This window comes from Rana temporaria, chromosome 1 (assembly GCF_905171775.1).
Source record: "Rana temporaria chromosome 1, aRanTem1.1, whole genome shotgun sequence".
NCBI classification, from domain to species: Eukaryota; Metazoa; Chordata; class Amphibia; order Anura; family Ranidae; genus Rana; species Rana temporaria.
In genome coordinates, this window is record NC_053489.1 from 247834375 (window position 1) to 247860261 (window position 25887).

The window sequence follows — 25887 nt, forward strand, 5'->3', positions numbered from 1 at the left end:
GGACTGATGTTAAACTTTGAAATAGTTTGTTATGAGATTTGTTCTTTTATGGTTTTTATATGCGTGTAGTGCCCCTCTGACCCACGGCTGACATTTCACCTTGGGGTGCTGAATCGTCGGCATGGTGGGTGTGGACAGTTGCAGAAAAGATGGACGCTAGTCACTTTTAGGAAGAACACAAGTGAGTTTATTGCTTACAACAGTAAAATGTAGGGGAAGAGGGTTAGGGCACAGTACACCCTAGGACAGTAGGCAGACAGATCAGCACACTTCAAAAACAAAACAGCCAGGAAGACAGCAATACAGGACAAGGGCCTTAGGCTTGTACCCAATGTTTTGTGCTTACTTAGCTATCTCCTATAGCAACCAAAAACTCACAACACAGTGCAGGGTTTCCTTGGATAAGTCCCTCTTCACACTTTCCCAGCCTCTTTACAGTCCCCGGCTCATGGAAGAGTAAACTTTGGTACTTTATCCCAGAACATTTCCCCCTTTTCTTTATTTCCAGGCAACAGCAGACTCGCTCTGACAGAACCTCCCCCATGCCTCCAGGCAGTAAACAGCCTCTCCTGGGTCCTAGCTAAGAGGACCCTGATCACTTGACTTCCCCAAATATTTATGCCATTTCTCAACATGCTCAGCGGCCTGAGAAAACTCCTATGGATTGGCTGAGAGAAGTATTCATATTCATAACCTAGCTTCACTGTAGCTTATCATGCTTAAATGATCTCTGCAAGTATGCCCAGAAGCCTGTCTGGGGCCTACAAAATCCTGAGGGGGTCCTAAAGGTAACAGTGCCACCCACTGGCAGAAGGAAGGAACCACAGCTACACCAGGCTTAGGAGAAAATGGAAATTAATACAAAAACTACAAATCAGCCAGGTTAACTACGACCTAGCACAGCTAAATTTACTAATAGCCCCTGTTTAAGACAAGGGTGCTACATGTGTATTCACTATTTTGATAATTATTCAAAGAAACTATCGTGAATGATAAGTTCTAAAGAGATTTTAACTTTGTGGTGCCTTAAAAATCCACAATTTACTTTCTTTGTGTTGGTTAAAAACGTACCAAATATACTTGCTAATGAAATAATCTCAGTGCTTGTGTGGCCCCCTGGTCCTAAACTGGGGCTATCATGTACGTTTTTTGCTGGGCTGTAAGCAACTCAGACTGATTGTACAGTTTATCTGGTGTTTCCCTCAGCTCAATTGGGTTGTGTATTCCTCACTGTCACCAGCAGGTGTCACTGGTACCACAGGCCAGTATGAGATACAACTTTACTAGACTGAGTTATGCATATTTATTCTTCTTCCAGGAAGCCCAGTAGGAGGTTCTTGGCTGGAGCATTCTGGGAAAGGTTACAATATATATTTGGGCAGGGCCATGTGTTCGGTCTCTCTTACCTTAGGCCCTCCTGGCCTCAGAACATGCTGCTGAAATGATCTCTGCAAGTATGACCAGAAGCCTGTCTGGGGCCTACAAAATCCTAAGGGGGTCCTTAGGCTGTCTTGCCCACTGTGGAAGAAGTCATGCCAAGGTGAGAAGACCCAGGGGAGGACCCTTGCTGGAGAGAGCCAGGATGAAGGCTAGTCTCTCAGGAGGGCCTGTTGATTTGTTTGGAGGATGCACCTACATCTAAAATGAGCTTACAGTGTTGCCAGGTCGACTTAAAGGTTCTGACACTGTGAAGCTGGATCTTGTTCTACATTTGAAAAAGTGTTTGCAGTATCGCCGGGTCGGCTTAAAGGTTCTGGTACTGTGAAGCTGTACTTTTTCTGGATCCAAGGAGTCTGTAAGTGATCTGCTACTGCTATCTGAGACCCCTAACCCTCTCTTCTACTACCTCCTTTTTAAGTTCTGCATTAAAGCTTTGAAAAGATCAAAAGTGACAGGTTTTCAATCTCTGTTCCAAACTCCCCATTATAGCCAAGGACTCAGCCCTGGATGAATGCTAGCTCGCCCCTTGTCTCTGGAGGTTACTCCATGCCTTCAGTAAACCCAGGTGGGCGCTACACTTGCAATAGATGTCATAGGCCATTTAAATGTGTTTCACAACACGTGCCTCGATATTGATGTTATAAACCTGTGTAAGTAAAAAAAATATTCAGTGTATGTTTTTATGTACTTTTGTTTAGATTCCACATCATCCTGGATATATTATCTAACAGGATGCAGCGTCATCCTCATAGCAGGCACAGCATTTCTGTTGTTCAAACACAAAAGTAAAAGTAAGTATGATTTGAGATTAGTTACACCTCACAACCATGCGCTCTTAAAGGATATCTAAATCCAAGAACAAAAATTTTATAAATTGCAATTTACTAGTCCTTTGATGTGGTGGTTGTGTTAGTTTTCATTTTTCAGATTAAGAACACTTACAGCAAGTGCAGAAATCCAGTGTCCTTGTAACTTCCTTAACTGATATTTAAAACAATGTTAATTTCCCTCTGTAAACTACTAATCTCAGTCCAGACTGAGTGACACTAATGGTTCACTTTGTAAATACAATGGAGTAAGTGAGTAAAGCCACCCTAGGACAGGAAGTACAGAATTTATCGGCGTATACCGCTCACTTTTTAGCCCTGAAAATCAGGGCAAAATCGTGGGTGTGTGATATACGCCAATACCCGCTTCCCGCGCTGTGTTCGAACCACTGCACCGACATATACCGAGCGCAGTACACTCGGGTATAGTCGGGCAGGCTCGGCTCCTCTCGCCGTCACGTCCTGTGCGTCCTGTACGTCCTTTATGCGAGAGAAGCCGAGCCCGCCCGACTATACCCGAGTGTACTCCGCTCGGTATATGTCGGCGCAGTGGTTCGAACACAGCGCGGGAAGCGAGGATCGAGCTGGGAGGACACCACGATGGCCGCTGAAGGACGCCAGACCGGACGAGGCCGCCGATGGACACGATGGATGACGGGCAAGACACCGACGAGGGGCATCCAAACTGTAAGTATTTTTTTTTGCAGGAATTTTTCTTCAAGTTTGGGGGTTCGCGCAATAAGCCTATTTTTTAGGAAACAACTTAACGGAAGTGCCAGAATCACGTGGATGTGTAAGTCAGCAGTCTAGCTGTTATCTTATCAGGACATGTACACAGGATCGTTTATAGTTGTTTCTAGGCAGGCCAAATGCCTGTAATGGCTTGTAAACGCAGTAACTCGCGTTTAGCCACGTTTCATTTACAGGCATTTTTAATTTTGGGCTATTTGAAGAAAAAAACGCTTCTGAACGCAAACGTGGCAAAATGCCGCTAAACGCTGCATGTAAATGCGGGAAAACTGACATTTTAAATGTTGGTTACTATCTGTCAAGTTGAAATATTCAGGAGAGATTGTAAAACGTCCCGTGTACATGAAGCCTTCGGTTTACATATGTCTTAATATAAAGTATAATTAATGGCAAACTTTTTTACATTTTGGATAGACGGGAGAGGGATTATAACCCCATTTTCATTCCATCCATTGGTTTAGACTTTGGGTAAAGCCTAATGCCCCGTACACACCATAGAATCCATCCGCAGATAAATCCCAGCAAATGGGTTTCAGCGGATAGATCCTATGGTGTGTACACGCCAGCGGATCTGTTTCCGCGGATATATCTCCCATGGGATGGATTCCAGCAGATCGAATATTTGCTGACATGCAGAACATATCCATCTGCTGGAGTCCATCCCAACGGATGGATCCGCTGGTCTGTATAGACTCACCGGATCCATCCGTCCGAAGGGATCCCCCGCATGCGTCGTAATGATTCGACGCATGCGTGGAATTCCTTATATGACAGCGTCGCGCACGTCGCCGCGTCATAATCGCGGCGACGGCGCGACACGTCATCGCCAGAGGATTTCGGCGCGGATTTCAATGCGATGGTGTGTACACTCCATCGCATTAAAATCTGCTGAAATCCTCGAGAGGATTTATCCGCGGAAACGGTCCGCTGGACCGTATCCGCGGATAAATCCTCCCGTGTGTATGGGGCCTAAGCTTTGGCCAGTGATTAACAGAGAAATAAAATTTCTACTGAATTATTGATTTATTTTATAAATCACCACATTGGTCCTTGTGCATTGAACATTTTTCTAGTGTGTCTAACAATAGACCCTTTTTAGAATTCTGGTAGTAAAGGCATGTTACTTTGAAAGTTTGCATCTCACAAAAGTAAATACACCCCTCACATTTTTGTAAATATTTTATTATGTCTTTTCATGTGACAACACTGAAGAAATGACACTTTACTGCAATGTAAAGTAGTGAGTGTACAGCTTGTATAGCAGTGTAAATTTGCTGTCCCCTCAAAATAACTCAACACACAGCCATTAATGTCTAAACCACTGGCAACCCCTAAGTGAAAATGTCCAAATTGGGCCCAAAGTGTCAATATTTTGTGTGGCCCCCATTATTTTCCAGCACTGTCTTAACGCTCTTGGGCATGGAGTTCACCAGAGCTTCACAGGTTGCCACTGGAGTAATCTTCCACTCCTCCATGACGACATCACGGAGCTGGTGGATGTTGGAGAGCTTGCGCTAGTCCACCTTCCTTTTATGGATGCCGCACAGATTCTCAATAGGGTTTAGGTCTGGAGACATGCTTGGCTTGTCCATCACCTTTACCCTAATGCCGCGTACACACCATCACTTTATGTGATGAAAAAAAATGACATTTTTAAAAACGTCACTTTAATTGACTGTGTGTGGGGGAAAACGTCGTTTTATGTCTTGTAAAAAACGACCAAAAAAAATTCAAGCATGCTTCAATTTTATGTGTCGTTTTTCAAAAGTGCACTTTTTACTTCACAGAAATTGACCGTGTGTAGCAAAAAACGCCGTTTTCTAAGACGTTTTTTCATCCACGCATGCCCAGAAGCTACTTATGAAGCAAGCTTCAATGGTAAAACGTGGTGGAACGTAACCTCACTTTGCAAGATCATTGTGAGAAAACGATGGTGTGTAGGCAACTTCGTCTTTGAAAATTGAAGTTTCAAAAACGTAATTTTTTACTTCACAGAAAGTGTCGTTTTTTTTCATCACATAAAGTGATGGTGTGTACGCGGCATAAGCCTCTTTAGCAAGGCAGTGGTTATTTGGAGGTGTGTTTAGGGTCGTTATCATGTTAGCGATTTAGACATTACCGGTTGTGTGTTGAGTTATTTTGAGAGGACAGCTAATTTATACCATTATACAAGCTGTACACTCACTACTTTACATTGTAGCAAAGTGTCATTTCTTCAGTGTAGTCACATGAAAAGATAGAATAAAAAATTTACAAAAATGTGACGGGTGTACTTACTTTTGTGAGCTACTGTATATGTTATTATATTTTGCTACTGTAAAAGATACTGTACATACAAACACATCTGATGCATAGTTCAATCAATCTGAAATAACTTATTTTGCAATGTTATATGCCACTGTGCTTGGCCCTCCACTTTTATGTAAAAGTGACACTGTCAGGGGGGCAACAAAATTGCAACAGCAATAACCTGTGAATAAAACAATTTTATACACACCTGTTCGTTATCCATTTTAAAAAAACTTCACTCTGTAGCAAAGATCTTGGTCAGTCTTGTCGACTAGCGCAGTGTTTTTCAACTCCAGTCCTCGGGGCACCCCAACAGGTCATGTTTTCAGGATTTCCCTCAGATGAAACGGCTGTGGTAATTACTAAGGCAGTGAAACTGATCAAATCACATGTACAAAATAATGGAAAGCCTGAAAACATGACCTGTTGGTGTGCCTTGAGGACTGGAGTTGGGAAACACTGGACTAGCTGGTCCCCGCTTTAGCCACTATGATTCAACACAATTACCCCTAGTCACTGCAGGAAAGAGTAGTGATGTACAGGTTGTCAGGATGAACCACAGTAGCCATTTACTGATTTTGTAATTTTATTTCAGTTTCTAATACTTAAAGGGTCACCAAAGGAATTATTTTTTTAAGCTAAATAGCTTCCTTTACTTTACTGCAGTCCTGGTTTCATGTCCTCATTGTTCATTTTTGCTCTGATGTTGCTGTAATTCTGCTCTGTTCTGGACACTTCCTGGTTGTCTGTTTCCTGAGGACCACAGTACTGGGAGCTTCTAGTTTCGTTTTCCAAACCATCACTTCTCTATGGCTCTATACAGCAAAGAGGCGGGATAACATGCAAAAACGAAACTGAAACTACAGGTACATTATATGATTGTTTTTTATTTATTTTTAATCGTTTTTAAAAGGAATCAGTTAACTATTATGTCTCCATACCCTGTAAACAGTCATTTGAGCAAAAAAAATGTTTTCCTTTACAACTCCTTTAATCCACCTTATACACATCATAATTACAAATATACTCAGTTCGATAATACACAAAAAGACACACAAGCTCCTGCGCATGGGTGGATAGTCCGACAGTTAGTCTATATTCCGCATGGGATTTTCCACAAATATCAAAACTGGTAACAAAGGCCTTGCAGCAGCGGTACTGCTGAGCTCTGATGAAGAGGCCTCTGTTGCCTTGAAACGCGTCAGCCGGCAGTGACACACAGTGACACACCTCTTTCCCCCCTATCCGGGATTGTGGCTTGAGGGGTATTCATCATCAACCGTTGTTGACAAGCCTTTTACACTATCTCGTTTGTGAGTAGTTTTATTTTACCTTATCTATTTATTAAACTGTCAAACGGTAATACACTAGGCTGGTGCGCCTTTCTTTTTCTTTTTTTTCGTATACTCAGTTCGAGTTGGAAGATGGAATTGGTACACATCTTTAATAGGCAAATTACTTTAAATGTGTCTAATGCAACACAATCGTTTATTTAATGCAACTAAATACTTTAATTTCGTTTTTTTAGGAAACAACTTAACGGAAGTGCCAGAATCACGTGGATGTGTAAGTCAGCATTCTAGCTGTGCATAGCTCTTTTTACTCTAAGGCAGGCCATAGACAAGTCAAAATTTCGAAAGTTCTGTCAAGTGAAAAAAAAAAAATAGCTCATACGATTGTGCCATCAATTGTTTTTCTTTTCTTATAAAAATCCATTATGTTGGATCAGGCACTTTCCATTGCGGCCCGAAAATGGCGTGTCACACTAATGATACGAAAAACTAATGATTCAAAATGTTCGTACGGTTTTTGCATCGTCTGTGGCCTGCTTAACTCTGATTCCAATAATATAACTGTATGACTATTCAGAATTGAAACGCTTTATCATTCGAATTTTTCATTTATTACTAGGGGATAAGATGTAAACCTGGAAGCCATATCTCTGAAGATGCAACAACAGCTTTTCCTTCATCGAGCATGTTTGTCCAAAAGGAACATCGCTTGTATTCGGAAATTGATTCTCCTTCAGTGGCTCACAAAGACATTGAAGAACAGCACCTGTACTCTGAAATAACTATTTGTTCCCGCCAAGAAGATGAACTACATCCACCACTTCAGCACTCTGCCAATCGCTCAGTGTACGGCACTGCCAAGGCAATTGATTTGTTACCGGTCGTTTATCATACTATTCTCACACAAACAACTACAGAAGGAAACTAAAAGTTACTTTATTATAATTCTCGATTAAAAAAAAAGGCCTCACATTCCTGTAGCCACATGGCACCCAGTCCTCTCCAGTCTCTTACACAGCATCGGTCTCCTCTCCCTGACAGGACGTGGATCTCTGTATTTACACACAGAGATCCACGGTCCTGCTCAGTTACTGGGCAATTGCGGGTGCCCGGCGGACATCACGGCCACCGGGCACTGGTTCCCAGTAACGCGGCGGGCGGTAGTAAAGAGGTTAAATAGGTAAGGGGCACCGCCCCCCTTGTGACTTCACTGATCCTGCACATGCATGCTCGGATAAGGGTCTGGTATGGATTGGGGGGGGCCCACGCTTTTTTTTTTTTGGCGTAGGGTTCCCCTTAAAATCTATACCAGACCCAAAGGGCCTGGTATGGATTGGGGGGACCCCCACGCAGTTTTTTTTACATTTTTGTATTGCTGGCAATGGTATTGTATTTCCGGCAATTTAAATGTAATTTTTTTTATATGAAAATATATGCAAAACCATTTTACATTCCATTTAAAGGCTAATAACAACTCTGAATAGAGAGAGTGGGTAACCGCTCAAAGAGAACCAGGTAATCTGATTCCTGTGGTCCGAGCCAAGGGTGCAGGCAGTGCAATCAAAATGCAGGTTAGGATGAAGGAAAAAAGCTGGGACAGCCGCACTCCAAAAAAACTCCTCCTTTAATTAAAAATCACAAAATACATGCCACAGCAAAAAACAGCACAACAAAAGAAAAGCTGACGTTTCGCACTATGCCTTAGTGCTTCTTCATAGCTATGAAGAAGCACTAAGGCATAGTGCGAAACGTCAGCTTTTCTTTTGTTGTGCTGTTTTTTGCTGTGGCATGTATTTTGTGATTTTTAATTAAAGGAGGAGTTTTTTTGGAGTGCGGCTGTCCCAGCTTTTTTCCTTCATCCTAACCAACAACTCTGAATAGTTGATGTTAAGCATATCAAAGCACATACTGCATAATGAGTATGCCTCTATTTATAATTCTGTTACTCTCAGCTCAATTAAACTTTCACTTTAATTAGCTAAATACATTCTGTGAAGTCCATGCAGTTTTTTTCCAAACCCTAAACCAGATGTAAAAATCAACATTATAATCAATTTACATAGGAAGTTGAATTTTCTGGTTGCAAAAGTGTTGGACAAGAAGTCTGTAAAGGTTTTTGTGACAGCAGGGTAGAGTATACACAAGGCAAAGGGCTAACAGCCTGTACAGTAGAGTATACAGGTACAGCTGAAGGTTTAATATGAGCCAAGGATCCCAAAGAAGCTGAAGGTCTTGGTGCCGATGACAGTTTCATTAGAGGTGGAGACTGGTCCAATTCTGAATATATGTGTGCAGTCATATCAATTTCAGTTTCTTTATACGTCCTCTTTGATTTCTTTGTATCAGGGATGTCATTATTCGCCCACTAAGATGAGGAAGAAGAAGAAAAGAATGTGTTTTATCAATCATAATCCATGCAAAACAGAAATAACTGCATCTTTTTCTTGAATTAGCTATGCACAAACTTACTGTTAGTGTCTGGAACTTTGGCAGCTCCCCTAATTTTCTTTCAATGCCTTTTAGTGACACTCAAATGGATATATGCTCCCTCTTTTCAGCCCTTCAACCCCAGCTTTATTTACCTCAGATATAGTCTATGAATGCATTTTTGTCTTCAAATAGGTTTTCAAATATACATAATTATGTAATAATATCATAAGGAACATTTTTTAATAAAGGAAGCTAACAGGGAGGTCACGTACAATGTATGCAAATAGGAAATGACACCAAGAAAAGCCTTGACCAAAGCTGCTACTCCTTTTTTCATTGTGACCAATCACTTCCTGAATGTGGTGGTTAAGCTTTGTAGAAAAGTAGAAGATGGTAAGTATTGCTTTGGGTTTTAGCTGACTTATTTAATGCAGTAAAAAAAGCAAAGTGCAAATGCATTAGACAATAGATATTTAGTGACTGATTTAATAAATTTAAGCTGTTAATTTTGAAAGGAAACTTTTACTTGGCAAGATGATTTTACCCAGAGTTTAGTGAATGAGTTGAAGTTCTGCTAACTTTAATCAGCCTAACTCGTGCAAGCAAAAATACCTAGGGGTTGATTTACTAAAACTGGAGAGAATAAACTCTGCTGCAGCTGTGCATAGAAACCAATCAGATTCCATCTTTTTCTTGGCAAAGCTTAATTGAACAAGCTGAAGTGAGGAGCTGATTGGCTACCATGCACAGCTGCACTGTATTTTGCACTCTCCAGTTTTATTAAATCAATCCCACAGGGTGATTTACTAAAAGCAAATAGTCTATTTACGTTGCAAGATAAGTTGGACTTTGCAAGGGAATTTTCTCCAGAGCTTAGTAAATTTGGTGAAGCGCTGCTCACTTCCATCAACCAATTATGTGCAAACAAAAATGGTGTTTCTATTTTTCTTGTGCACATCATTGGGTATTATTTGTAAAATGAAGCAACATCACATTCACAATGTTTTATTATAAATTACTTTGAAAAGAGCAATTTCCGTTGCAAAGTTAAAGGCTTTTTTGCCTTTAGTAAAGCAACTCCATTGTTTTATTTATTTTTCTTTAATTTTCCTTCCACATGACTAGGTATTTTTTTTGCAAAGTGATTTAATTGATAACAAAGATTAAAGTTCGGCGGAAAACATGTCGTTTTGTGACATAAGGTATGCAAAGAACACATCCATTCAAATGAAAGGATGACTAAAAATATGAGCATAACAACATGAATAAATGATCAGATATCGATGGTAAAAACAATGTTATAACAAAGTTCTAATTGGAAAATAAATGTTATCCAAAATCACTGAACTAAGGGAAAATTCCCTTGCACAGTAAAGTAAAGTATTAATCTATTTCATAAAAGGCGGCAGCATATTGACTGCTGTGCTCTAAAGCACTAACAGACATTACAGACTGTTTACCTGCTCTGTCCATTTATAGTCATGTGGGGAATGTTTGAAGGACTCTCGAGACTTTGACTGAAACTCACTCCACTCTCTTCTATTCACACAAAAATGAAGTGAACGTGTATATTTGTATGCATACTAAGGAGGCTGGATAGTGCATTCATGGCTGCTGGCTTTGCCTGCTATTGCCCTGCCTAAAAAGATAAGGTCATCAATGTAAAGTTTAATATACCTAAAACGGAGGTCATAAAAAGAAATGAGGGGGGGAGGGCGTCGCCATTTCTGGCTTGTTTTTCTTCAAGGTGCATGGTCAGAGGCTTTCATCATCATCTCCAGAACCAGATTTTTCAATTCCAACCCTACTGTGCTAACCACCTTGTGCCATCTTTTCCTTTTGCTACAATTGACTTGCTAGCATTAATATCACATTATCAAAATTATCTTTCATTGAAACACCAGGCATACAGAGGCTAGGAGCAGAATGCCTGAAAGAAACAGTTTGCCCCCTTTGCATTAGTACCCCTTGAACCAACAACTAGAAGAGCAGGCAAATTGTCATCTTATTCTTTTATCAGTTAGATGTGCAGACCCAAAAAGGGTGAACTGTGTGTACAATATTCCACCAACAAAAATGTGCAAACAATACAGGAAAAGCAAGAGGACCTGGTCATATGGTACTTGCAGGTAGGGATATAATCTTGAATGTTTTATTAATAGAAAAGTATGTTTTTTTTTATAATCATACTTACCTAGGAGGATGCATCAGACGGATGCTGCAGCTGTCCCCTGGCTCCTCTGCACTAAGAACCGAGCCACCGAACACCGCCACTGTCTCGGTTCTCTCACCTCCTGAGAGGAGAGCTGCTAACTGTCAGTCAGGATCTCTCCTCTCTGCTCCTCTATGCTCATTGGAGCACTGAGCTGTGGAGGGGAGGGAAGTGGCTGTCTCAGAGGCTTGCTGAGATGCCATCAGTCAATGCAGCTGGCAGATCCAGACTTCAGAAGTCGGGATGATGTGCTGCCTTAACTGATCCTGGTGACATTAGCGGAGAGCAGACATTAGACCGATCTCTGCTGAAAACGGGTCACAGGAGTGCAAAACAAACTGTGACCCAGAGGAGAAGCCCAGCCTAAAAAAGCTCAGGACTCCTTTAAACAAGTGAATGTGTTACTGGAAGTAACTTGATGTGTGGTTGGATGTATGCCCTCATGTATGTATGCCCTCAGCCATGTCTTTTTGGTGCTATCTGGAATTTCTGACATGATTTTTTTGTTTATTATTTTATGAATCTTGGACCAGAAACAAGTTTTTATGGTACACTGGTTGTTTTGTGCCAGTTACTTATTTCCCAGTGAAGCAAGTGTAACACTGGGCAATGTTACTGAATTGCAGAACCTTATTTGTCCACAAGATGGTGATGTCAATTAGTTTTGCCTAACTGTGACTGGATTACAGATTGCCAGGAGTAGCCTAAAAGATGTAGGGCTAGATTCAGGTAGGGGGACGTAAGTTTGTGCGGGCGTAGCGTATGTTATTTACGCTACCCCGCCACAATTTAGAGAGGCAAGTGCAGTATTCACAAAGCACTTGCTCCATAAGTTGCGGCGGCGTAGCGTAAATCTGCCGGCGTAAGCGCGCCAAATTCAAATTGTCAAGAGGTGGTTGTGTTTTATGTAAATAAAACATGACCCCACGTAAATGACGTTTCTCACGAACGGCGCATGCACCGGCCGTGAACGTATCCCAGTGCGCATGCTCCTAATCACGTCGCAAATAGTCAATGCTTTCGACGTGAACGTAATTTACGCAAAGCCCTATTCGCGAACGACTTAAGCAAACAACGTAAATTTTTCAAAATGACGTCCATACTTAACATTGGCTATGCCTCATATAGCAGGAGTAACGTTACGCCGGAAAAAGCCTTACACAAACGACGTAAAAAAATCCTCTGGGCGCACGTACGTTTCTGAATCGGCGTATCCAGCTCATTTGCATACTCTATGCTGAAATCAATGGATGCGCCACCTAGCGGCCAGCGTAAATATGCAACTAAGATACGACGGCGTAAGAGACTTACGCCAGTCGGATCTTAGCCTAATTTCGGCGTATCTTGCTTTCTGAATACAGAAAAAAGATACGCCGGCGCAGCTTTGAATTTACGCGTAAATTCTTGCTGAATCTAGCCCGTAGTCTTGAAGAAGGATTTTAACTACTGTACAGACGTTTTTGGGCCGCAACTACAAGGTCCATAAGCACCTGGGAGCAGGAGAAACCATATACAAGTAAAAGGCCACGAAGAAGCCGGGCAGAAAGCACACTAACCGGGTAGGAGTGAGAGAGTTGTGCTGTGTCATGCTGTGCTGTACCAAGTCGCACTGTGTTAAGCTGAATGGTGCAGAGCCAGACTGTGCCAAGCTGTCAAGTGCCAAAGAGAGATCAAGTTGCGCTGCTGGACGCTGGAACCAGGAGGCTGATCTGGGTGGGGACATCTTCCTCCAGAATTACTGTCTGGGCCGCTATGGCATCAGTTGGCATCTGCTGTATCTCTGCTTAATGGAGCCCCCACCATACAGACCACTTGCTACCTTCAGAGGATGCCACAGAGGAGTTTCATGAGAGGATCTCTGGTTCATTTAACAGGTACAACTACCTGTTAACCCTTTCCTCGGACTAGACTTCTTAAAGAGCCATTTCTCTCCATTGACAAGAGATATATCACACTTGCTGCTGCATTTATCAATCAATAGCAGCCATCAAAGCCAAATACTGTACAGAGCATAAGGCCATTAGTATATAAGAATGCTGACTTTGCCTTGTTTTTATCTGCCTTCCATAGATAGATATTATTCTAGTCCTTACACCCCTCCAACAGCAATTTGAGCTTGCCCTACCTTTTTCATTGCTGCAATAAGAAGTCTACTGTCAGAAACCATGAGTCAGAGACACAAAATGCTGTAAAAACACACCTTTTAATATAATGGTAAAAATAGTACAAATAATAAATGTAGTTAAAACATAGCCAGGGTAATCTAAGCGGGTAGTCAGAACAAGCGAGTAAATCAGGAAGCCAGAGATCAACATAGTCGGAAGTGGCAAACAGGATCAGGAACCAGAAGGTACATCAGTCAGGCAAGTCTTTAACAGCAGAGAATTTCCAGATAGGTTTGACTAAGGCGAAGGCATGGAAGAAATTAACCAGGCAGTTTAAATAGCCAGAAGGGGCTGACTAACGAGCAGGAAATGATCACCAGATGAGCCATTGTGAAATGATGAGTGCTGGCAATTAATTCACAGCTGAGCAACCTGAGCACTGAGAAGGGAGCCCTGACAGTACCCTCTCCTCAACAGCCCCTCCCCTTCAGAGGGCCACCAGGTTTGAGGGGAGAATGCCTATGGAAAGCACCGAGGAATACAGGAGCATGTACGTCCGAGGATGAGACCCAAGAGCACTTCTCTGGACCGTATCCTTTCCAATGAACCAGGTCCTGTATGCACCCAAAAAACATACGGGAGTCAATGATTGATTGTATCTCATACTTCTTAACCTGAACCAGGTGAGGACGAGGTGGTGAAGCAGTTGCACACCAAAAGTTTTAATAAGGAGACATGGAATACATTTGAAAAACTTATATTAAAAGGAAGGTCTAATTTGTAAGCCACTGGCTTCATCTTATGGAGAATACGGAAAGGCCCAATAAACCATGGTGCCAGATTCAGTGAGGGAACATGTAGTCGGAGGTTGTGAGATGACAGCCAGACCCTGTCCCCAACTTGGTAGGAAGGCATTAGTAGGTGTCCGTGATCAGCATGGAGTCTGTATCGCAAGGACTCTTGGACCTGTACCCAAGTGGAACAAAGACCACGGAGATACTCCTCTAATGCTGGAATTCTTTCAGGAACAAATGAGTCAGGCAATGTGGATGGTTGGAAACCATAATTCGCCATAAACTGAGACAATTGAGAAGCGGTATTGATGGCACTATTGTGAGCAAACTACGCCCAAGGTAAGAGGTCTGACCAGTTGTTATGGTGGTCAGAAATATAGCAATAGAGAAACTGCCCCAAGGCTTAGTTGGCTAGTTCTGAGGCCCCATTGGACTGCGGGTGATACGCAGAAGAGAAGGAAAGCTGAAAACCTGGCGACAAACTAGCTACCCCTGTCCGAGATGATAACTTTGGTTAGCCCGTGTAATCGAAAGATCTCCAGAGCAAAAATTAATGCCAGTTTTTTGGATGTGGGAAACTTCTTAAGTGGAATACAATGTGACATTTTCGAGAACCGGTCAACCACCATAAGAATAACTGTGTTTCCCTGGGATCTGGGTAACTCCACAATAAAATCCATAGATAAGTGGGCCCAAGGCCTTTCTCCATTGGGTATGGGTTGTAGGAGGCCCACTGGAAGGTGTCGTGGTATCTTACTTTGAGCACACATGGAACAAGCAGCATGGAGACTAGGCCACCAGAATTGTTGAGAAATAGCCCAAATGAGTTGATTCTTCCCCGGGTGGCCAGCTGCTTTGAGGGAATGGTACGTTTGGAGCTAAGCAGTGCAGAGGCTCTCAGGGACAAAGCAGTGGTCACAAGGTTTCTCGGGAGGAGAATGGATCTGAGCGGCAAGAATTCTGTCACCCAAAGGTGAAGTGAGACTGGTACGAACAGTAGGCAGAATACGTTTGGGAGGTATCACAGGATCAGGAACCGACTCTATCTTGGAGGCGGAGGAAAACTATTGCGACAATGCATTAGCCCTTACATTCTTAGTACCGGGTAAGAATGTATTTGAAGCTTGATAGAAAAAGAGCCCATTGCTCCCTTCTGGGAGATAGGCGTTTTGCCTCAGACATGAATGTGAGATTCTTATGGTCAGACAAAATGAGGACCGGCACAGTGGTACCTTCGAGGAGATGCCTTCATTCTTTAAGAGCTAAAATGTTCACTAACAACTCTCTGTCCCCAATCTTGTAATTGCATTCCGCAGGAGACAATTTCTTGGAAAAGTAGCCACAAGGATGCATAGCACTCTCAGAGGTAGCACATTGAGACAGAAGAGCACCAACTCCAGTCTCAGAAGCATCAAGAGGATTTGTGGATGATCCCTCGAGAAAGTGCGTTGGCAAAATACTCCTCCATGGTATTATTCTCTGAGACAGACAAAGGGTAAACCCAGACACGAGGGGGCATGGCACCAGGTTGAAGGTCAATTAAGCAATCATACGACTGGTGTGGAGGCAAACTATCAGCTTGACCTTTGTCAAAGACATTGCCAAATTCAAGGTACTCCTTTGGCAGAGAAGAGAGTGAAGAGGTGCACAAGACCTTGACCACTTTCTGAATTGTGGCGACCAGGACAGAACCTGAGCACAAAGCCAATCAAAGAAGGGGTTGTGCCTTTGTAACCAAGGATAACCAATAACCGCCGGGTAATGGGGTGAGGAAATAAATAGAAATTGGATTATGTCATGGTGAAGAGCCCCTACGGCCATGGCTACGGCCATGGTCAACAGAGCAGTCTCATGAGTCACATGGGCAGGCTGTAGAGGTCTCCCATCAATAGCCTCAATGGCAAGTGGATTGACAAAAAGCTGCATCGGAATCCAGTGCTTAGACACAAAGGCACTATCTATGAACAGGCCTGCAGCCTCTGAGTCGATTAGAGCCTTTGTCTCAATGGACGACTCAGACCAAGAAAGGGTAACCGGAACTAAAGACTTATCCTTTAGGATAACGGGACATACCAATGCCACCTAAGTTCTGTCCTCTACAGGACCTCAGGTGCAAGCGCTTCCCGGACAGGTAGGACAAGACTTCAAAAAGTTACCTGCCTAGCCACAATAAAGGCACAATCTCTCCCTCCTCCTAAAGGACCTCTCCTCTTCAGAGAGATGTGTGAAGCCCAACTGCTTGGGTTTTACTTCATTGGTGGACTCTGTACCAGAAGGCATGGGAGGTGAGGGAGGCAAGGGTGGGACTGCAAAGCTCAGAATCAAACATACAGGATACATCCATAAGCGGCCCCTACAGAAAGGTCTCTCTCCGAGTCTGGAGTCAATGAGAATGGCAAACGTTATCAACTTCTCAATATCTGTAGGTATGTCTCGGACTGCTATCTCATCTTTGATGTTCTCTGAGAGACCATGAGAAAAAACTGCCACGAGAGCCTCATTGTTCTAAGAGACCTCTGCTGCCAGAGTATGGAACTCAATCGTGTAATCGGAAACAGTGTTTGATGGACATGAGGCTCTTGGCAGCAGAAGTGGAGCATGCAGGAACGTCAAATACCCTTTCACAGGAAGCCACAAACTCAGGGTAACTTAGGACGATGGGTTTTTGCATCTTCCATAGAGGGTTTGCCCAAGCCAAGGCTCTTTCAGAATGCAAAGAAATTATAAAACATACTTTTCTTCTATCTGTGGGGAATGCCTGGGGCAGCATCTCAAAGTATATCCCAACCTGGTTGAGAGACCCTCTGCATTGAAATGGATCGCCCCCAAATCACGTGGGAAGCGGAGCAGAACCGGACATATCTCTTACAGAAGTACTATTCGAGGCAGGTGCCTGTACAGAGACTGGAGCAGCAGCAGGGATGGTCTGCCCCACATGTTGTACCGGAACAGCCACTGTCTGAGGATCCAGGTGTGCAAATCAGGAGTGTCTGTAACACTATGGAAAACTGATCCATGCAGTGGTTCTGCTCATCCAATCTTGAAAAAATATTACCACTAGGTGGATTGCCTGCATCTTCTGAATTCATGGCCTTTGCCTACTGTCAGGACCCATGAATCAGACAAAGACAGAAAATGTAGTAAAAATCACACCTTTTAATATAATGGTAAACATGGTACATATAATAAATGTAGTCAAAACATAGCCAGGGTTCGGCAACCAAAGTGGGTAGTCAGAACAAGCCAGTAAATCAGGAAGCCAGAGATCAGCATAGTCAAGGTGGTAAACAGGATCATGAACCAGAAGGGATGTCAGTCAGGCAAGTCTTCAACAGTAACACAGCAGAGAATCTCCAGATTTGACCAAGGTGAAGGCACGCAAGAAATGAACTAGACAGTTTAAATAGCCACAAGGGGCTGGCTGACAAGCAGGAAATGATCACCAGAGTATTGAGAAGGGAGGGCTGAGCCAAGCCCTGACTTTAACACACCTACTGAGCCTGACTTCCCACTAGACTGCTGTTGACCACCACCCCCTGAGTCATCTTCACCAACAACGGTTCTAAAGGGCGCCAACTTGGCCGGCTTTTCTGAGTCACATCAAACCTGAGGGCAGAACTGGGTTGCTGTTACTGAGTTTAAAACTTGAAGGCCTAAGCCTAGCCCCTTTGCTTGAGAGCTCTCAAGTGACTTAGCCTGTTACATTTCTTTATAATCCTTTTCGGTCGCCAGAAGCATAGTCTTTCATACATAGGGGCATTGTTTATGCTCCTATCACTGCAGTAAAAGCTACGTATGACTCTAGAAGAACCTCTTTTGAGTACGCTTTATCTGTTACTGTTACGCTTATGTGCATTGTTGCTGATGTACTAATTTGCTGTTGTATTTGTGATCTTAACCTCCCTGGCGGTATGATTCTTTCAGAAAAAACATGCTGAAAGCGGTACCATTATTTGCAAGAAAATTTGGCGTTTTATATTGTAGGTCTGTAATTTTTAGAAATAACTCACTTAAATCTGACCAAACAAGATTCTAATAGGCATCCCGGGTATGACATTTTTTTAAAAACAAAATTATAAATTATAATATAATAAATAATTATAAATAATTATAACAAATAATAATATAATTATAATAAAAATTATTCAATAATGTAATCAAATCAAAATCACTGAAATTTGCTCAGTTGCAGAATTGTCGCTGTCATTATTTTTTTTTTTTTATGACGAATTTCCCCACAAATCGCTATCGCACATTTCTGCAAGTGATTATAATTTATTATCGCTGTTTTTTAGCTGATCTAAAACTATTTTTGACATAAAGGGACACTTTTGGTTGCTATGGACAATCTACAGTTTGCAGGGAGAAAGAAACGTTTTTATTATATAAAATGACATGCATGACACAGGACAGACCACTAGGGACAAGGGGGGTGTGTTTTTTTTACATACAGTACTGTAATCTATAAGATTACAGTATACTGTATGTAAAGTGTTTGTTTACTTTTTTGAATTTGGCGCCGTTCTCCGTCCCCGTGCGTCGTAACGTCGCAGGGAACTGAGATCGGCGTCACACAGAGGCACTGTGTGAATCGAGCGAGGTCCCGCTCGCTCACACAGCGCGGTGGCATCGCTGGATCCAGGGACAAGGTAAGTAAACCAAGCCTGTGGATCTAGCGAGGCAAGCCCGAGTCTGACTCAGGGTTACCGCTCGCAGCAGGAAAATCTAACCCCGAGTCAGACTCGGGTATACCGCCAGGCAGGTTAACCTGCCAATACAATCTGCTTATGTTTTAAAGTGCAGTGTGTGCAATTCTTGTACGTCTGCTGGGATCACCCAGACAAGGTATTCTGTTGGTGTCAGAAAGGGTGATGCCTTGCCTAGGACTAGAGAACCCACAATTACTAGCGGCTTCTACAGGAGTAGGACTACACAAAGATACTGAGGACAGCCCCATAATATGTTATACTGTCTATAGTAGCAGCTGCAATTAAATTTGATCTATACTAACTGGCAGGCATAAAGTGACAGCTGTAATTAAAAATACATTGTTTACCTACGGTTATAAAGAATTGTGATTACTGATAAAAAAAAAAAAACATTATATGATTAATTTTCTTAAAATATATATGTAGTACACATTTGTACAAATATATACAGTATTGTATATACAGTATATACAAAGCATTTATAAACTTACCAGTGGTGCGTTCACAGGCTTTGATTTATTACCTGACAGAGAAAATACAAATGTTTTTGTCAGTGTATATATAGACTGAACACTGAAGAATGTACCAAGACACAGACATATGTACATATGTAATTTAACAGCCAGAAAATTAATTACTAAATCAAGTACAGTTTAGTAATTAATCATTTAGATTGGATAAGCCACTTCCAAATCATTTTAATAAAAAGTGGAGGTGGTTATAACAGCTTGTCTAATGCTACATGTCTGCATTTCTCTTTGAAATCTTCTTACCTGCATTTACATACGTAACTTTCTTCACATGCCACTTATTATTTACAAAAAAAAAAAGCATTTTTGTGTTTTTTTTTTAATGCTGCTAAAACTTTAAGAAGGGGACCCTTATTGTACCATCAACAGGACTGACACACCCTGAGAGGCAAAGTAATATTCTTCCTATTTTAAAATAGCCAACAGTAAGAAGTTATTTTCTGAATTTTTTTGCGCTAGGCACAACATGTTCTCAAAGATTCAAAGATTCTTTTCAGCGGGTGGTTGACATGCAGCTGGGTGGTGTTATAACACCTCCTCACTGATTTTTCTAGCCCTAAAAAGTTCACACCAAGCTGCAACCACATGCACTAAATGTGCTTTCAGGCTTGTTTATTGTATGTGTTCATATACATGTGAAATAAAAATAAATTTGAAAAAGTTTCCTCATTTTATGCAGGGATCTGGATAATTTCACATGTTCCATGGCAAAATACAGACTTACCCTTTCTGGAAAAGTAGACCCTAAGCAGAAGAACACACAATAAAATAAGGAGGACACAGCCGCCAATAACATAAAATATCCACTTTTCTGATGCTGAGGGATCTAGAAAATAGAAGTACTGTGATATTATAAACAAAGAAAAAAACTGCGCTCAGATAATAAATAAAAAATTTAAGGCAGCAGCACTAGTGTAATAACACACATAAAAAATAAAAGACTGCGCCAAAACCTAAAAAATTATGAATTACACCAATAAATAAAAAATTGGTAAAACACAGTGCACTAAAATTAAGCAAAAATCACCATAAGGAAATAATTATAAAATTGAAAGGACTGCGCCAATAAATTAAACCAGCGATTAATCAGTAGCAGTGCACACTCTAAAGAACCATGTACATACAAAAATATATTGAAAAAATCCATTAGGACAACTCCAATTAATGCAGAGTGAACCACAGAAAACTATTATGTATTGATCATAAAATGAAAAACTGGATCAATAGAGATTTGTCACAAAGTCCACATTGATGGTAATAAATAACAGGTTGCATGTGGATAGTATCAAACTTGGATTCCTTGCATATCACCCGGTGTATCACGCCACGGACAAAGGTGCCCACCACCACATAAGATGTCAGCTTACCAGAAGGCAAGTATAAACAGCAGTCGGCTATAGCCCAGCCGCGGCCTTTAAACTTGAATGCGTACCGGGAATACACCAGGAAACAGGAAGAGCCAAGGAAAAGATCTGATGAATACGCTCGTTACCATCACAAATGCTCCATGTAGCCAATGCAAAGGGAAGAGAAGACACGAACCATAGCGTAATACAGTAGGATAAATTTAATAGAAAAAAGAATATTGAACTTACATATAATATCACAAAGGGAAGAGAGGACACGAACCATAGCGTAATACACAGGGCTCAAGTCCTGCGGGAACGCGTGGGAACGGAGTTCCTGCACTTTTTTCACAGCAGGAACGCAGTTCCCTTTGTAGGACTAGAGCAGCCGAGCCGCCCGAGCCAATCCTTCACTAAGCGCCGATGCCCAGCTCGAGTCACTGTCAGGGGCAGGCAAACCTTAGCAATCCTTTTTGTTACTGGCTGCTTCCTGTATATGGATTAATCGGGTAGTATTCCGTCACTTCCTCGATGATGCAATGTCTCCTGGGAGCTTTTGTCATTTTTCCCAGGAGACATTGCGGAGGTCTGCAGTGAGTTATCGCGGGATTTAGAAAGAACTTGCTTAATGTTCTTTCTAAATCCCGCGATAACTCGCGGCAGACCTCTGCAGTGTCTCCTTGGAACAATGACAAAAGCTCCCAGAAAACATTGCGGCATCGAGGAAGTGACGGAATACCTGCACACTACCCGATGAATCCATATACAGGAAGCGGCCAGTAACAAAAAGGATTACTAAGGTACAGTGGATCGAAAAAAATAAAAAACATGCGGTTTAGTAATTATGCATATGAGCATATCATTATTTTTTTTTGGTGGGGGAGTGGATCTTGGGTGGGAGTTCCCACACTTTTTTCCCCAGGACTTGACCCCTGGTAATACAGTAGGATAAGTTTAATAGAAAAAATAATATTGCACTTACATAGGTAGTTTAAAAAACAGCATAAAAACAGTTGCTGGCTGGCACATATGGAAGCCCTTCCTCCTCTGCTAAAGCGTGGTGACGTCAGCACGTCGCTCCCAACAGCTGACGTCACTCAGCTGACGTCACCACACTTTAGCAGAGAAGGAAGGGCTCCATATATGCCGGACAGCAACTGTTTTTATGCTGTTTTTTAAACTACCTATGTAAGTGCAATATTCTTTTTTCTATTAAATTTATCATACTGTATTATGCTATGGTTCGTGTCCTCTCTTCCCTTTGTGATATTATATGTGAAGAATGAGCCACACAAAATTAAACAATTAGAAATTGTCTGTAATTTATTTTACTGTTTTCTTAACTCTGCCAGGTACATTGAGCAACAGGATATAAATGTTCCATGCTATGGTATTGCAGGACACACCCCAAACCCCCCCCCCCCCACACACACACACACACCATCCCTAAATACAACCAATTAGTGAAATAGTGAAAAGAAAACCATTTGGCAAAAGTGACAAGAAATGGCTTTATTGGTGATAAACCAAATACAAACATACCATTAATGTAGTTAAACAGAATTCAGCTACACAGGTTACTTTAAACTTTTGGCCCAGTTATCAGAACTCGTGCTAGAATAAACAGCATCTCTACCAGACAGTATGCAGGAGGCTATAATTTTACTACTCCCTAAACCAGGTAAAGATAAGTTGTCCCGAGATTCATACCGCCCAATCTCCTTACTAAACAGGGATATCAAACTTCTAGCTAAAATCCTGGCCAAAAGGTTATCACAGGTTATAGACAGGCTGGTGCATCAAGACCAGTCTGGTTTTATACCTAACCGGTCAACTGCCGATAATATAAGAAGACTATATATGAACTTACAGGTGCCGGTGGATAATACGGGGGGTAGGGCTATTCTGTCACTGGATGCTACTAAAGCGTTCGATAGTGTGGAGTGGCCCTACCTCTTTGAAATATTAACTAGGTTTGGACTAGTAGACAGGTTCATAACATGTGTAAAGGTGCTTTACTCAAAACCAAGAGCTAGACTCCGAGTTAATAATAACCTCTCCCTCCCATTTGAGCTACACAGAGGCACCCGGCAGGGATGCCCGTTGTCCCCACTGTTGTTCGCCCTGGCAGTCGAGCCGTTAGCGATATTGCTTAGAACCACATCAGAGGTGACTGGGTTTTGCAGAGGCCAGGGAAGAAAAAATCTCCTTATATGCAGATGATATACCGTATTTATCGCGGTATAACGCGCTCCCGCGTATACCGCGCACCCCTATCCTGTGGAAAAAAGTTTTTTTTGTACTTACAGTTTTGGTGTCTTGCGCTGCATCCATCGGCGGCCTCGTCGGGTCCGGCGTCCTTCTGCGGCTTCGGGTGTCCTCTTCGGCGGGTCCGGCGTCCTTCTGCGGCTTCGGGTGTCCTTCTGCGGCTTCGGGTGTCCTTCTGCGGCGGGTCCGGTGTCCTCTTCGGCGGGTCTGGTGTCCTTCTGCGGCGTCCTCGCTCGTTTCCCGTGCCGAGTTTTGAATACTGCGCCGACATATACCGAGCGCAGTACACTCGGGTATAGTCGGGCAGTCTCTGCAACTTCCGCGCTCACGTCCTGGACGTCAGCGTGGGTAGCCGAGCATTGCCGATAATACACGAGTGTACTGCGCTCTGACACTCGTGTATTGTCGGCAATGCTCGGCTACCCGCGCTGACGTCCTGTACGTCCAGGACGTGAGCGCGGAAGTTGCCGAGACTGCCCGACTATACCCGCGAGTACTGCGCTCGGTATATGTCGGCGCAGTATTCAAAACTCGGCGCGGGAAAGCGGGTATCGGCGTATACCGCGCACCCACGATTTTGCCCTGATTTTCAGGGCAAAAACGTGCGCGGTATACGCTGATAAATACGGTACTTATATATTTAGGCGATACGGCAGCGTCGCTGCGAACAGCAATGGGGATAATAGGAGAATTCGGAAAGCTTCTCTGGGTTCAATATAAACTGGTCTAAATCAATATTAATGCCTATAGACCCATTGAGGGAGCAGCTAGCTACCAGTAGGAGCAGAGCAGATCACTATATCAAGTAGGTTTTGTTACCTGGGGGTGGTGGTGTCCCCGAATGCGGCTGAATATCTTCAGCTGAACCTGGGTCCACTACTGGCAAAACAAAGAGAAAAATGTGACAGCTGGTGCAAACTTCCCCTATCAGTGGTAGGGAGAGCCAATCTAATTAAAATGGTATGGGCTCCACAACTCCTATATATCTTCCATAACTCACCGATGTGGATATCGAACAAATGGTTTAAAAGAATTTATACCCAGATGCGGGAGTTGATATAGAAAAAAATGGTAGCAAGGATTAGTCTAACTACTTTACAATATGGAAAAGATAGGGGGGGATTGGCGGTACCTCACCCCAAAACGTACTTCTTAGCCTCTCAGATACAACAGCTGGCGGGATGGAGACGGGAAGAAGGAGAAGACCCCAATAGAAATATGGTGACAGGTATTGACCCCTCATTAAAGGCAGCCTCCTATCTTGAGATGGGCTTGCCCAGTATTCCACAATCAGCACCCACAGGAACTGTCATCAGAAAGGTATGGGGGGAGCTACGGAAGACGCTGGGGACAGAGGGGGTGTTACCATGTACTCCAATATGGAACAATCCTGGATATGTAGAGCTACAAGATTTGGAAGGCTTTAATTCTTGGAAAAAGAGGGGAATCTGGTTCTTTTCACAGCTATACGAGGGAGAGGTACTGAAAACTTATGAGCAGCTGTGCAGGGAATACCAATTAGCCCCACGGGGCTTCTATCAGTATCTCCAGCTTCGACATGCCCTACAGAAACAACAACAAACACGATCACTGGTGGTAACTTCACCGTCCCCTTTGATGACGGTGGTTCTGCAAGCAAAAGCTCGGAGAGGACTGATAACAAAAATATATGAGGGATTGTTAGCAACAATTCAGAACCATTCCTCCCTTAGAAGCCGCAGGAGGGGGGAAGATTTTGGGGAGTTAGACGAAGACCAGTGGGAGAGGGCGCTTGAATCTGTCCCGGTGGTGTCCGTTTCTGCGTCGCACAAACTGTCACAACTTTTTATACTACACAGGGCTTATAGAACTGCGCCACAACTACATAGATGGGGAAGAAGGGATACTCCTATGTGCCCAAAATGTAAGGCCCAGCAGGGGGACTTCATACATTTGATTTGGAGATGCCCAAAGCTCTATAGGTACTAGAGTGGCACAGGTACCAGTTCCATTGGATCCCCTAGTATATCTGCTAGGGGCTATTGACCCGGGAGAGTACACAAAAGGAAAGTACTATATGATAACAAGACTGCTGTATTTGGCAAGAAAACTCATTGCACGATATTGGATGGCCCCCGGGGTCCCCACTGGGAAACAATGGATTGCGTATGTTAACTCCCTGTTGGGTAGAGAACATCTGGCTTACAAACAAAGGAAAGCAGAGGGCAAATTTGAGGAGATTTGGTATTCCTGGTTGAGAGACGTGAGGGTCGCACCACCAAAACTGGTGTTGGATAGACTATCTATGTAGAGTGCAGAGGACAGGGGAGGAGGGGGAGGGGGGTGGGATATAGAAATATAGTGACGTACATTGGAATCTAATAGAAATATAAAAATGTTGTATAATGTATGTCATCTGAACTGTAATGGATGCCGAATAGGCATATTTATGTATGAAATTAGAAAAGATAAAAATAAAGTGTATTAAAAAAAAAAAAAAGAATCAACAGCATAACATTTATCAAAGACCCCCCCTGCGTCAGGGTGTCAGCACCACACAAATTGCATGCGTCGGACGGGAGGGAGCTCTTTTACTTGAAGAGAGGCCACTGACGCTATCAGGTGATTCCAATGTCCCTTATATAGCTTCCAAAATTTTCCATGTGTCCTGGTTGGCTCTTCCTGAATCCTATATTTGCATTCTTAAGGGGGCCATTACCCTAAATACATCTGTGCTTATATACCTATAATTTAATTCTATAATTTAACTGTTTGCAGGCTTTCTTGTGGATCATCTTTAGAAGAGGCTCTGGATATGACGCTGAGCATGTGCACTCAACTTCTTTGGTCGACCATGGCGAGGCCAGTTCTGAGTGGAACCTGTCCTGTTAAACAGCAGTATGGTCTTGGCCACCA

At 42.7% G+C, this 25887-nt stretch overlaps 1 protein-coding gene and 1 long non-coding RNA gene across 3 annotated transcripts in view; one reads left to right on the forward strand and one right to left on the reverse strand.

Moving 5' to 3' along the window:
• The first annotated feature begins 1418 nt into the window (after positions 1 to 1418).
• Positions 1419 to 7686, forward strand: LOC120940284. Its single transcript, XR_005749413.1, has 3 exons — positions 1419 to 2231; positions 3023 to 3060; positions 7218 to 7686. It is a non-coding gene; the product is annotated as an uncharacterized LOC120940284 (long non-coding RNA).
• A 268-nt stretch (positions 7687 to 7954) lies between these two features.
• LOC120940291 overlaps positions 7955 to 25887 on the reverse strand; it is a 54246-nt gene continuing 36313 nt past the window's right edge. For both annotated transcript variants that reach the window (XM_040353069.1, XM_040353061.1), the window contains exons 7-10: positions 20103 to 20204; positions 19340 to 19371; positions 8468 to 8963; positions 7955 to 8074 (exon numbers count right to left, since the gene is read on the reverse strand). In XM_040353069.1, coding sequence (XP_040209003.1) covers positions 8649 to 8963; positions 19340 to 19371; positions 20103 to 20204 — 449 coding nt within the window. In that variant the 3' untranslated portion in view covers positions 7955 to 8074; positions 8468 to 8648. The remainder of the gene's footprint in view (positions 8075 to 8467; positions 8964 to 19339; positions 19372 to 20102; positions 20205 to 25887) is intronic.